General features: G+C 42.9%; 1 protein-coding gene across 5 annotated transcripts in view; it reads right to left on the bottom strand.

Annotated features, from left to right (window-relative positions):
* LOC125437460 (prominin-1-A-like) overlaps window positions 1–14,320 on the bottom strand; it is a 46,604-nt gene extending 32,284 nt beyond the window's left edge. For 2 of the 5 annotated variants that reach the window (XM_048505022.1, XM_048505018.1), the window contains exons 1-2: window positions 7,342–7,524; window positions 4,958–5,263 (exon numbers count right to left, since the gene is read on the bottom strand). In XM_048505022.1, coding sequence (XP_048360979.1) covers window positions 4,958–5,084 — 127 coding nt within the window. In that variant the 5' untranslated portion in view covers window positions 5,085–5,263; window positions 7,342–7,524. Of the gene's footprint in view, window positions 1–4,957; window positions 5,264–7,341; window positions 7,525–7,635; window positions 7,745–14,195 lie in introns of those variants that run through there. The other 3 variants (XM_048505020.1, XM_048505019.1, XM_048505021.1) reach the window with 3 other exon arrangements.
* Window positions 14,321–14,581: the final 261 nt, after the last annotated feature.

Consider the following 14,581-nt stretch of genomic DNA (forward strand, 5'->3'; position numbering starts at 1 on the left):
GTGAAAACTGGCTGGGATTTGGCACTGCTGAGTAAAACATATATGCCATCCTGGAATATGATCTGAACATAAGTCATCGCAGAAGCATTTTGGAAAAGGAAAACTGTATTAAGAAAAGATGTAGGTTAACAAAAAAATATTCAGTCTGGATTAGTTCTGGAATATGATTTGGTAACTACATCTTAAGGATTCAGGCAAACTGGAAGGGGTTTAAAAGAGATCTCTTAAACAGCACTAGACAGCACAGCAACCATAGAAGGCCAGCAGCTGCCCATTTCATAAACACAAAAAAAAATATTTAAAAAAGAATAAGGTTGTGCTTCAGTTCAAGTCCAGCTGAGGCCAAATCTTCATAAGCCTGCTTCTGAATGTAAATAACAGAAACATGGTAGTGGGAGGGAGACAGAGATAACCTTCCCTTGCCAAAGAAACTGCGGAAAAGATAAGAAACAAGAGGCTCACATTAAAAACAAAGGAGATTTAAGTCAGCTATCAGGGAAAAAAATAATGGAATCCTTTGAAGAAGCCCCTTTTTCTTGAGCTTTACAAAAGGAACCTGGCTGAACTCGAGGAAATCCTACACTTCAAGGGTACTGGAAGAAAAGCTCAATTAAAATTAAAACAAGCATTTGTGTATTTCATTTATTATTTGATGTGACGTTGAAATTTAAACTAGAAACCTTACTCCTACTAGCACTGTGTTACTTAGTGGGTAGGGAGGGTTCACTTTCTCTCTCTCCCCATTTCTAAGGCATTGCTATGTCATCCCAGAACTACTTCTACATCAGCACCACCAGGATTATATCCAGCAAGGAAGGAATTCAGTACAAAGACACATACAGATCCCTAAATCAAAGACAGGTGGAGCATTTCACCCCTCACTGGAAAACGTGGCTGTGCTTGTAAACTCATGCTAACAGTCAGCTGAAAAACAGTAACCAAAAAGGCTTCCAAAGTAGCTTATTCAAGTTAATACATGCACACCAAAATCCTTTTCACTGCCAAAGTCTCAGTTTTGGAAAATGTTAAATAACAGTGAAGCAGAAAGTACTGCTGAGCATGCACAGAGCTTGGTTCAGCCATCTCTAAGAAACCTCCAGGCTTGTAGACGTTCCAGACTAGGGAATACAACTCCTGATTGGCCTTGTCTCAACTTTTCACACTAATTTAGGATTATAGCCAAGTACAACAATTTTACCATGTTTAATCCCCAAAATATCAATAAGAGTTTTAGCTGCACTGCAAAAGAAACAGGGATTTCTTTTCTTCAGACTAGGGAAACTGAACATGTAACCGCAATAGTCACGAAACCACATTATAAATGAGCATGAAATTCAGCCAAAATGCATGTACCCTGACTCACGACATTTGAATGTGTAGGGTGGAAAACACCCCATACGACTTGAGCTTTGGAAAAAAAATTTCCACATGTTGAACAAAGATATGGAGGGTCCTTGCTAACAATACTCCTGCTTCATCCTCAACTACCACCTAACATCCCTTTTGCCATGTCCGCAAACTCTAATCTGACCCTTCCCCCTCAAATGCACTTCTCCGCAGAGCATTTAGGAACCTAACTGCTTAGAAATTCATAAGTTAATGATTAACTGAATTTCAGCTGCAATGATTTTCTAGGAGCACTCAGATACCTGGGTACCTGGGCAGTCTGTCAATAGAACAGGTCCTGCCAAAGTGGAGGGGAAAATGGGCTCCAAGTCCACCCCCCCCCCCATTTGTTTTCCCTCCCTATGAACATCTACCTACACATTTTACTTCCCGGTTAAATACCTACAATGTACACACTTCTGACTACATTCAGAGTACCTCACATGCATCATCACACTAATCCTTATCCAACAGTTCTGTGAATTAGGCTTTTATTACAGATTAGGGACTGAAACAATAACAGTGACTTGCTTACACTGCCATCCTAAGCAGAGTTTTGTGTGTGTGCTGGTTCCTCCAAATAAAGGCCTATCCATTCCTATCCCTATTTCAATTTATTCCTAGGCATATCAGACTACAACTAGATCGACAAAGAGCAACAAGCCAATATCTAGGACCATCAAGGGCCAGTGATGGGCAGGACATGAAGTTAAGATGAATGTCTAGTCTGAGCAGAATGGGACAATTGACAGAAGACTTCCTGAGGATATTTATGCTACACAGGGAAAGTGTAATAGACTTGCTAACAAGCATGTAGACAGGGGTATTCCCTTCCATGTCATACACTCGCATTTCCAAAAAGCTTTTGATAAATACTTCTCACTAAACTTCTGCGTAAATTAAGAGGGCATTTCTTCTTATGGAATGGTAACTGGTTAAAAAACAGAAAACAGAGCATACAAATGGAAATTTGCATAACACAAGGAAGTAAACAGTGGATTCTGCAAGCGTATGTACTGTAACAGCGGCTGTTTAAGAACGATCTGGAGTTAAGGGTGAGTATAGCAAGAAAGCAAAGCGTACCAACAGAACCAGAATATTCAAGATGGCAAAATTCCCATCAGAATGTAAAGAGCAGTAGAAGGGCTTCTTGAAATACGATGAATAGTAACAAAATGGCAGCTGTGAGTCACTAAGTTAAACGAATCATTGTATGTTAAGTGTAAAGGGTCAAACAATGAACATAAGGTCAAACAATCCCAGTTTTACATACACACTGATGAGTTCAGACACATTCACATTTTGAGGTTGTGATGAATAATTTGCTAAAAATGTAAACCCATCAGTGAAAATAGCAAACTTCATATTATGAGTTATTAGGAACAGTATGGAGAATTAAATGGTAAATGTTAGAATGCGGTTGTCTATATTACATACATGTTTAGAATATCATGCACAGTCCTGCTTGCCTCATCTCATACTGTCAGAAAAGGTGTAAACAGAATCATGCAAAATTATTAAGAATGCTTTCCCTGTGTGTTCTGAGATTTTTTTTTAATTTGAGATTGGATTGTGGGAAGAAGGAATAGTTTGATAGCAGCAATGCATTTTAAGGATTAGAAATGGGGAAAAATAGACAAAATTATATGGAGGAAATGCAGAGAGAATTTTTGCAGTCATAAACAATACAGACCTTGAGGTCACTGAATGAAATAGACAGCAAACTCGGAACAGTAAGAAGCACTTCATACAAATTAAAAATAACAAAGAATTCACTGCCTAAATATTTGATGCTGGCCACTTCCTCAGTTGTTTATAATTGATTCACAAATTACACACAAACTAATGGAAGCTAATAGTGCAATCCTGAGTAGAGTTATACCCATCTACGTTCATTTAAATCAATCTAGTTAGATGGGTGAAACTCTACTTAGGAATGCACTGTACGGAGTTCTACCATATCTAATATGCATCCAATGCAAGTGAGTAGACGCTGGTTTAGAATATAGGTTTCAGATCTAGAATTTTAGTTTCTTGGACAATTCTAAGGGTTGCAGGAAAACACTTTATACATATAAACAAGCATATGGTTTAAACCCCCAAGAAACTCCCAGCAACATTTGTCAAAAAACAGCTTTCTTTTTTTTTTTTTTTTAAAAAGGAGGGATCAGTTGGGGCAGAGGAAGGAGTGAAGAAATGCAGGGAGTGGAGAGATGAGATTTCCCCTTCTTCGTGTCATCACTGATCCCCTTCCTTTTAATGACAACTATCCATTACAGTTACATAGAATACTAGGATACTAAAACAGGCCTGGAACAGGGCTTTTGCTTGACAATCATTATTGAAAGCCGAATTCTAGGACACATGGACATTTGGTTCATGCAAATGTTCTTTTTAGAACCCTATTTGTGCCTAAATACTTCCTGAACTCCAAGTCAAAAGTCTGAAGACCAGAAGGGACTCTAGAAACCAGAGAATTCTCTCTGAACAATTACTCAAGCCTATTAAATTGTGACTAGGTAAGATATTTCTTTGGAAAGTTTGTTTATATCTAGCCCTTAAAGAATTATGTACGAAAGAATAACAGTTGGGTAGGGTTTGAGATTAGGCAATGGAGTTCACCGCAAACAAAACCAAGTCAGCGTACCAGGATGTTGCAAAGAAAACATATTAACATTTTGACTGGCATTACAACAAGAACTATGTTTACATTAATAAATCATTCGACACATTTTCACTGTTGGGCAGGGTGAAGTGGCCCACCTCGCAGCTAAACTAGGTGATACATGGCAGCCACATTTTCTTAGCTGGGTGTTTGCCTCCTGTGTGTATATAGAAGGAGTAGACAGAATTTTATATGAATAAGACAAAGGGCAAAGATGTGGGAGAGATGTGAGAGTCAGGTTTCCCAATAAGGTTTCCATTTACAGTCTGGGAAATTCCTGAAGATTTGGGGGGGCAGAGTTTGGGAAGGAGATGTACCTCAGTAGATTATAACGCCATACCATCTACCCTCCAAAGCACCTGTTTTCTGTAGGGGAACTGATATCTGAGGTCTGGAGATCAGTTATAATTCCATGAGATCTTCAGACTCCACTTGAAGGATGGAAGCCCTAAATTACAGGCATTTGTTTTCTACTGTTAGGGTTAGGTTACAGTAAAGAAAACCTTTGATGATCAACTGTACAAAAAGAAAAGTGGGGAGACTAAAGCTCCCACCAACAAATGTTCCCATTTTCATGTTAAAATAAGACCTAGCCAATATATTTACCGCTCTACTAGGTAAGGTAATGGGAATTTGGAGAAATTTTACCATTCATACCCAATATTAAACAGATTCCCAGTCCTACACTGGAGTTTTAAAGACCATCAACTACAACATATAACCTAAGGCTACTCTATTAAAGAACTACAATCAAGGATATTAGGGGTGAACTGCAGCCTATGGAAAAGGTAAGGTTACCTTACACTGTTATAACCCAACTATAATCTCTACCTCAATGGCCTTTTATGGTAGAAAAGGCCAGAGTCAGCAAATACCATTCCCGACTTCCTGCTTCAAGGAACTTACCTGGGAAACTGTTGGGTTGCACTAACCCCAGAAAAGAATGCACCATAGCAAACAGGCCCTGCAGGCCAACACTGGGGTCAGTGGGCTGTGGAAGATATTCTGGTTGGGTGAGGTTTGAAAGAGCCATCTTAGAAGGGCACAATCACAGATCCTAGTAAGTTCAAAGCCTCAGGCGGTTGTCTGCATAGAAATTGCTGTCCCACACCACTTGAAAGGGCAGATGACCTCTGCAGTGGTTTCCGTTCTCCTTCAATGCAGAGAATCTAGTTGTTTATCTCCCAGTAGCCTAAGAGCTGGGATGTGTGCCTACAAAAACAAGAGATGTTAGTGAGTTGCTGACTAGAGCTACTGGCCAGTAACCAACCAGGAAAAGCTAAACAAAAAATCTCCAATACTTCTTGCTTCCTTGTTAGAGTAAAGCTCGGGTGGAGGACACCATGGTTACTATGGATGCTCCCAAGTCAGGATAGGTAGCATTCATCTTCCCCTCTGCCAGCCTCAATCAGCAGCGGCACCCAAAAGCACAGGAGCAAGAACGCAAGAAACAACACAATGGGGCATGAGGTGGTGACAGACTGCAAAAGCAGGGGAAATGTGAATTTGATATATGATGGAGCAATGCCTTCTCAGTATACCAATGAGTTGTATTCACACCAGTAGACTTGGGTTATATTTTGTACTCACAACACAACAAAGTGTTTTGTTGTTGTTGCCCACCTCCAGGATTCCAAGGTTTGATCCTGGGGTCAATAGACTTCATACCTGCACTGGTGAAGTGACTCATTGGTGCACTGGTGAAGTGCTCTGTGGTAAAGGGATAAGGCAAGATACGTTTACTACCTCCTTAAGAACTTTATGGTCATAATATGTGTATGGCAAGCAAACATTCATAACAGGTGGTTTTATCAGCATGGAGGTATGTGGGAAAGTTTCATTAGTTGAATATCTGCCTCTGAGGTAAGCCCTATATCAAAAACCAAACTGTGGCAATACTATACCAAATTTTACAGATAACTTAGGCATGAACCTCAGTGAGGGCAGAGTGCAATTCAATTTGAGTTGAGTTGAGGAAAAGGCAGAAACAACTCAGTCCCTATAAGGAAAGTGCCTAGCAAGGATTAACAAACAAGTGGGGATAATGGGAATTATTCTATCTCTATCATGTCGCTTTAGGGAAGGTGCCAAACCAGGGTGAAATAAGGCAGGAAGGATGAGCTCTACCCTCAAAGATTTTTTCTCATCTTAAATCAAGACCACTTATGAACTTTTTAAAACTTCAAGTGACAGAAATTTAAGGTGATCCACGCACACACACCCTCCCGGGTTGGAGCTTAGGACAAGAGATTCTTAGAAGTTGCCTACCTCTATTTAGTGACCCTGGATTTCCTTGATGGTCTCCCAACCAAATACTATCTAAAAGTCAACCCTGCTTGACTTCTGAGATCTGATGAGGCTGGGCTAGCCTGGGCTAAGGGCACTTCAGCGCTTCTTGGAAAGAATTACCAACAACCAACGTTGATTTGTGATGTGTGAGCATTCGCCTATCTTAGCTGGATAAAACTGCAATCCAAACTAGGCAAAACTGGAGGATGGGGTGTATGGTGGCAGCTGCCAGAGAGAAAAGGGGGGGACCCTCTCCACGTGGGCATGGCCAGCTGTCCATTTTTTTAAGGGGGGCAAGCATACAAAACGACACCCTCCAAAGATTATATATCTGTGTTCGTTATATATATACATAGATAATAAATAACAATTTTAAACAATTGAATAAATTGTGTCGACCATTATTAATAAATAACTTTTTTTTGCTATCAAGTCACATCTGACACGTGGTGGGGTTTTCAAGCCGTCTGGAGCGCAGGAGGTGGCTGGCGTGCCATGTGTATGCCCGGTCCCTGCGCGTGGTGTGTCGCCGGCGCGAGTCACCCTTCCTTCCCCAGAGGAGACAGGGCTGAGGCAGCGCCGGCAGCCCCGGTGGGGCGCAGGGGGGGAAGGAGGCACGACCTAGGAAGTCGAGCGGGGCAACAATGGCGGCGGCGGCAGCGGGAGCGCAGCGGGCAATTGGGCCGCCCCCATGTGCGCTGAGACCCTGAGCCGGCCCTACAAGTGGCCCGGCAGAGCAAGCGCGATCAACCCAGGCTCCCAAAATCTTGCTCCTGTCCTGCCAGGAATGTTCAGCCTCCTACTCCCTCGCGCCTGCTTTCTCCGACATCCCTCCGACAGCTGGAGAAGCAAGCAAGACTTTGGGGCTTTCTCCGACCCTACCCAGCCCTGCCTCGGGGACAGTCAGAAACCCCGGAAAGAGGGGTGGGGGTGGGGGTGGGGGGGTATGAGCCGCAACCTCTTCCCCCTCCCGGGGACTAGAGGAGGGGGCTTGGACCCACCTGGCGCTGCTGCGGCGCGGACACTGGAGGGCGCAGCTCCTGCGAAGGAGGAACTTTCGGGGCAGCGGCGCAGCTCCGCCGAGCGCAGATCCCCATAGCGGCCCTCGGCGTGAAACAGGGGGCAGGCCCCAGGAGAATAGCCTCACCTCTTCTCCATTCCCCGCCCTGCCCTTCCTTTCCCTTCCTTCCCCCCTTCTCTCTGTTGTTGGTCTTCCTGCTCCCGATCCTCCGAGCGGCAAATGCCCCCGGCTGGACTCCTCCCCAGCCCCGGAGCAACTGGGGACACGCACTTACAACCTTGTGCAGCCGAAGGAATTCTTTGTCTCCCGCACTCACGACACTCTCGGCAAAAGCCCGAGCGACCCAGAGAACGTCGGTGCGCTCTCGCCCCTCTCAACCCCCATCTGGATATGTTTGCCTGCCTGGAATCCTTGTGATGCATTTTCTTCCCCGGCTTTTCGGAGGAAGTCCTGAGTAAGAGTTCTTGTGAATCCAGACGCAGTTATTAAACGGCAACTACTTTCTCCTACTTGCCTTACTAAAACTAGACTTTCCGTTCTGCTTTGCAGCTGAAACCAGGACGGAAAGTCTGGTTTTGGTAAGGCAAGTAGGAGAAAGAAAAGGCCTGGTAATGCTTTTAAAAATGACTCTTGTGTATAAATAATAATCGGCAGTGCTCTTTTGCTGTGTTCTTTGCAATAGAAACTTACCAAGTTTTCTTCAGCAGAATCAGCTACTCTGAGGCAACGTTTTAAAAACAGCGTTTTTTAAAAAAAATAGTGCTGTGATCATGATTCCTATTCTATCCAGTTGTTTTAAGAAATGTTGGGTTTGGGGGAGATTGAAATGTAGCATCTGTGAAATAAGTTTTGATTATTACATTTAAACTCAGTTACAATAATAACCAAGGGGCTAAGTCTCCGTATGATAGCTGTAGTATCACACAGCTGCAATATCAGAGTACAGCATCCCTTTTCTTTTGAACTTTATCAGGGCTTGCTCTAGGTGAGGTGGCTGATCTCACAGGACCGATTACAGTTAGCTGGCAAATGGTTACTTATGTATTATGCTGCGATCATGGGAGATTATATTTCATAAGAACATAAGAACAAGCCAGCTGGATCAGACCAAAGTCCATCTAGTCCAGTTCTCTGCTACTCGCAGTGGCCCACCAGGTGCCTTTGGGAGCTCACATGTAGGATGTGAACGCAATGGCCTTCTGCGGCTGTTGCTCCCGATCACCTGGTCTGTTAAGGCATTTGCAATCTCAGATCAAAGAGGATCAAGATTGGTAGCCATAAATCAACTTCTCCTCCATAAATCTGTCCAAGCCCAATTTCTTGCCTCAGAAACAAAATTATCTGGGTGTTGTTTCTGCACACTATTATTCCAAAATTTTACAAATAAAGATAATCTGGGGTTTTTTTTAAGTATTAATGCTTTGCCACCTGAAAGAACCACTATAATTCAGTAGTTAAAGCATCAGACTTGGATGGGGGAAACCCAGGTTTTAAAAAGGAGCCTGAGTGGTATAGTGATCAGAACTGCAAACCAAAATCTTGGAGGTCCAAGGGAGGGTACAAAGAGGAGGGGTGGCTGTGTGTGTCTTTGGTGAGAGAATGATAGTAGCTCAAAGCAACTGAAATATACCATTCAAGAGGAAAGACTACTCGATCGTAAGCTTTCAGTAAATGGCTGAGATAAATGTTGCTTGTTCTGCTCTAAGTATGTTTCTCCTGATTAGTTTCAGAAAATCTTATGAAGTCTGGAAACTCACCTCTGAAAAACAAAGATAACATATACTAAGTCTACGTAAACATTCTTTTAAACGATTGACTGCTTTAGCAACAATTTTTCCCTCATTGTAACTGGTGCTATTGCAAACCAGCTCAGCCCAGTTCTTCCTTGTTCCTGGTCAAGTGTTTCCGTTTCTTTTCTCTCTGGCTTGGGTGGGCCCTGTCAAAAGCTGTCCCTTAATACTACAGTGGTTTTATCTACATTACGGATTCTAGCCAAATTAGCAGGTATGTTCTGGGTCTGGGTAGAGATAGTAGTGGTAGTGATGGTTGTTTTATTCAGGCTGGAAGGTCTCAGTCAGAGACATGGAACAGGAGGCCAGAGGAGTGGAAGTTTCCATGAGGTCGGAGCAATGAGGTTGAGTGACCAGTCATGTTATAGCTGTGATTTATGGGCAGTTGGGAGAGTTGGGAGACATGGAGAAAGCTGCATGATAAAATGTAGGTTCTGGGAGATCATCACATAACAGGGAGGGTGGATTAAAATCAACTAACAAAAATCAAAATCAGATTAAAGAAAGTGAAATTGGATTTCTCAAGTAACTAGTTTCCTCCATTCTCAAATCTATATATATATAAAAAGCTAACAGTGTTTTTGTTGATGACAGTATACCTCAGTAACTGCTGGGCCAATTCCTCTGAAAATTCCCAGCCACTATAGTCAGCCAGGCAAGAGTGTTCTTAGATGTTCACATACATGAAATTTCACACCTGGCCCAGGTAAAACGCCTTTTTCCTGGTGCTCCCTGGTGAAGGACATGCAGCTGCCTGTGTGTAACTGTCACTTTTAGAATGTTTGTGCTGCTTAGAATGTTCAGTCAGATGGCCAGATATGAGCAGTGAAAACAGTATATAGGCAGTAACTCGAATGGAAGTGAAACACATACACACACATACACATGAGGGAGAGGGAGGGGTGGCATGCAAGGGAAGAGTGGGAGGGAGAGGAAAGGGACAGAGGGGGAGGCATGCAAGGGAAGAGAAGTGAGAGAGGGGGAGAGTGAGAAGTGGCATTCAAGGGAGGGGAGGCAGGGGGCCCAGCATCTTGATATGACCTACCCACCCTAGCGGAGGAAAAGGGAAGGGAAGGAGGGGGAGGGGGGCATGCAAGGGAAGAGAAGTGAGGGAGGGAAGAGAGTGAGGGGTGGCATGCAAGGGAGGGGAGGTAGGGGGCCCAGCATCTTGATATGACCCACTCACCCTAACGGAGGGAAAGGGAAGAAAGGGGGAGGGGTGGTATGCAAGGGAAGAGAAGTGAGGGAGGGAAGAGAGTGAGGGGCGACATGCAAAGGATGGGAGGGAGGGGCCAGGCACCCTCGATTCCCTGAATAGCACTAGCCAAGCGGTTACAGTTAAGAAAACCAGGCACACATTACTCAGGAGTAAGCTCGGTACAGCAACTGTGACATACTTTGAATGGCTGCGTCACACCCCTCAGAGGGTTTCCTCACAAGCGACACCCATTGCTACCAACCAAACTTACTCCCAGGTAAAGGATCATGACCAGCCAGCCTAGATGTGTGGGAGAGGTGCCTTTCCAATCTCCCCCCCCCCCCAAGGAATGCGGGCACACACATCACTGACATCGCACAGTATCAGGCTGTGTGTTTGCATGAACACGTACTGCTGGCCTTTGCAATAGATTTGCTGCTACTGTTCCTTTCCCATTTCACCACAATAAGCCACAGCAACGCGTGGCTGGGCCCTGCTAGTTATGAATATTTATTCTCTAACACATATATTTGGGCACTGCCTTTTCATCTCATGGATATAAGCTACTGTGTCCAGTAACTACTTTCTTCTGGATAGTTCTGGTCTCTTTGTTGTCTCTAAATATAAACTCGTGTATTATTGTCAGGCTAGAGCCTGGCAACCAGCAGAGAGGCACCAGGGGGAAGGGGAGCTCCACAGGTGTTGGCAAAATACTTTCGTTTTCCCAAGTAGAGGCTCTCACAGATAAAGACATCTCAGCCTTCCGACCTTGAGTTCATCCTGCATTCCTGCTTTTCACGCCTTCTGCAGTGTGGAATAGTATTATGGGCTGGGGAAGAGGAATGGGATTTGATATATCGGGGTTGTTTGAATGTTCCAGCAGAACCAGTTTTTCCCCTCTTATCCATGTATTTACCAATAAAGGCTTCTTAACTCTCCAGTTACAGAGTCTGCTTTGGATCACATTTGACAATTATATGTTGTTTATGTGATTTTGTTCTTATGCAAAAGTCATAAGCAAAAGCATCCAAAAGCATCCAAGCCAGGGTATTAATGTAATATTTTCTAACAGGATGTTTAAGCTATGTTAAATAATATTAACTATATGATCATGAATAGTGAAAGTGTTCTATTTAATTATACATTAATAGGTTACCTTTTCACTATTGCTAAGAGAATATAGTGATGTGTCAGTGGAGAACTTGATTTAAACCTATCAGAATAGATACATCACAATACACATTATTAGAGAATTTTTAGATGGCAGGGTTAGATCAGGAGTCTGCTAACTATGGCTCTAAAGAAAATAAAATCTCTAAGTTACGGTATATTAGTAGGATAGACGGAATGCTAGAATAACCGGATGTGAAGGGAATGACAGGCAAAGATTTCGGATGAAAGGCTTTCTTGGAGATTCTATACTGAAAAGGAAATGGATAGAGATTAACAGTTGCCAATAATTCAAATGTGAACCATGCAGATGCATGCCAGTGCACTTGAACAATTGTGCAGGGTGCTGCTATGTATGTTTATCATTTATTGTGAGATCTAATATATGCTTCTCTCTAATACAGGGCTTCCAACTGGTCTGTGGAAACTTGATGCATATCAGCATATCAGTTATCAGTAATGTTAACTTGTATGGTTTCAGTTAAGCAAATATTCTTTCTTACACTCTCTTGCTCTGAATTTTGATGTAGTTTGGCTCTTCCATTGTAAAAAGTTGTAAATCCCTGGTTTAGATGGAGATAAGAATTAGGGTTTAAGTTCAGATAATGCGGTTATTCATCTGCTTTATTGTTAAACTTATCGGTGGGCTTCTGTACTTACATCAAAGAGGAAAAAAGATGCAATGAGATACAAATATGCTTGAAAACAGTGTAATCTCATTAATCACATGTAGTACTTGTCACTAGAGTGTCACAGATTGAATCTTGTCTGATTTCTGTTTTAATGTATGTCAGTCTAGAGTCATGTTGTACTGTTGCTGTGACTATAAAAGCCATCAAGTTGCAGCTGCCTTATGGTTGCAGCTACCTTTATGGGGTTTTCAAGACAAGAAACAAATAGAGGTGGCCTGCCTCCTTGTCACACCCTGGTCTCAGTGGCGTAGTATCAAGGGGTGTGGGTGGAGTGGTGACACACTGGGCATGGCAGAGGCGCAGGACACATGCATGCCCAGCGCGCAGTTCCCCCTTGCTCCAGCCCTGCCTGGTCTTTCTTGGTGGTTAGAAATTTTAAATAAAAGGCCATTTTGAAGCTAAGATAATTTTTATCTATTCTGTGTTGTGGAAAAGTGAAGCACAGGAATCTATTCAGTGGGGCTATGATGTTGTTATAACTTGTTAATCAAAACTCAGAGTCACTTCAAATATTGGCTCCTCTACATTGTGGTCATGGGTACCATGGTGCCTGCTGACATCTTTTTTGATTCCTACTAAGTGTTTTTAGTTAGTGGCTGGGGCCAGGAAGGGCTTTTGCACAGCAAGGCTTCCAACTGACTACTGGAGATTTCATTGGCTGTGCAGATTTTTTTTTAACGTTGCATTGGCGGCAGCAGCTGCCTAGCCAAGCACAAGGATCTTCACTGTATGATTTAAGTTAATCTGTGACAATCATTTTATAGCTGGTTCCACCTCCTGAGGCAGCTATTTTGTGGCAACCGTTTTGGTACTGCACCCACTATGCCATGTCAGAATTCCAAAGGTGCCCACCGGCTCAAAAATGTTAGGGGCAGCTGTGTTAAAAATTCTGCACCACAATTAACCTCCCTATGGAAGATGTTAGTGCATTGTTCTCTTAGTGAAGAGACAAGTGAAAATCAGTGGATTAATAACTTATTTCCTTCTCGCACAACTTTTTTGCAGCAGTATTTGAACTGAGGAAGAAGTTAGTCATGTCTTTGATTGGCCTGTTAGGTTCTGTGAAAGGAACCAGCCACACCCTGTTTCCAGAGCATACACTCATTGGGGTTTATTACTGGTTTATAAGGCAGATATGGGTTTTTGACAGAAACTTCCTTGTTAAACTGACTAAGGGTGTTTTGGTGTAGTCTGAAGCTGCTGCCTGGGAGTCTAAAGGAATTCCTGTTTCATCTTCCAAAGCAACATTCCTTAGCAAATAAGGTCAGTGCTACAATGGCATTTTTTCCTTGCACATGATGCAGGCATGCATACACACACACACTAAAGTCCTGACATGGGGACTGAGAGATTATTAGCCTCTTCAGTTGCCAGCTTGTTCTTTGCCCTAGAAAAATATAGATGATTGGGACTGGACTATTTTCACTAGAAAGCACTTGTGAGAAAAAAACCCTTCTTTTTGACATGGCCTAAATCTTTCTTTCCATTGATAGAGCACAAACAAGAATCCCCATGGTTACTGGTATCAACATTTTAGGAAACACTGAAGATTAGATTTGCTTAAGCATTTGTCAAAGTGATTAGTTTTTATCTTTCAGAGAACCGAAACGGCCTTTTTGATGTGTGGCTGCATAGTGCGTGTGTGTGCGCGTTCGTGCGCGCACTTCTCCCTGTCTTTCAAATTCTCCCTCCCATCATCCCATTGGCCTAACATTCCATCATATGACTGACAACATGGCTTGCGCCTGTGTATGGTTCATGCAGAGCAGTAGCAGCTGCTTGCCTCTGACAGAGTCTTCTGCTTTTCTCCTAGTGCATACAAATGGCTGTTTAGATCAGGAATCCCCAATATGGTCCCCATGGGTGCCATGGCTCCCACTCACCGGACCTGGGGTGCACCATACCCTTGTGGAAGAGGGGTCACCTGTTAAGCAAAAGAAGGCAAAGCACAGAAAGACATTTAATAAACTGATTAACCAAATACCTGTCATTCTCCTGTAATCCAGGGACTACGTATTGGTACCTTGTCTGTCGCCTTTTAATTATTCCTTCTTCTCTTGTTTTCTTCTCTTGTTAGTTTTTAAAAAAGGATTAAAATATAACCGCGATGCCCAATGTTGTATATGTCAAATGAAATGTACTTATATTTTAAAATGTCTTGGCTTTGAAGACACACAGAAGAAGACACGGGTTGAATTGTGGAATTCTGTAAAGACCAGGAGGGCTTGTTATTGACAAAAGAGGTGGAGGCAGCACACTGTTTGCCATGGGTATTTGAAACCAGTGAACATGAACATAAAACAAACAAAAATGTAGTCATGTGGCTTCAGAGTGACTGACAGATAAGTTGTAGAGTAAGCCTTCATGGGG

This window comes from Sphaerodactylus townsendi, linkage group LG08 (assembly GCF_021028975.2).
Source record: "Sphaerodactylus townsendi isolate TG3544 linkage group LG08, MPM_Stown_v2.3, whole genome shotgun sequence".
NCBI lineage: Eukaryota > Metazoa > Chordata > Lepidosauria > Squamata > Sphaerodactylidae > Sphaerodactylus > Sphaerodactylus townsendi.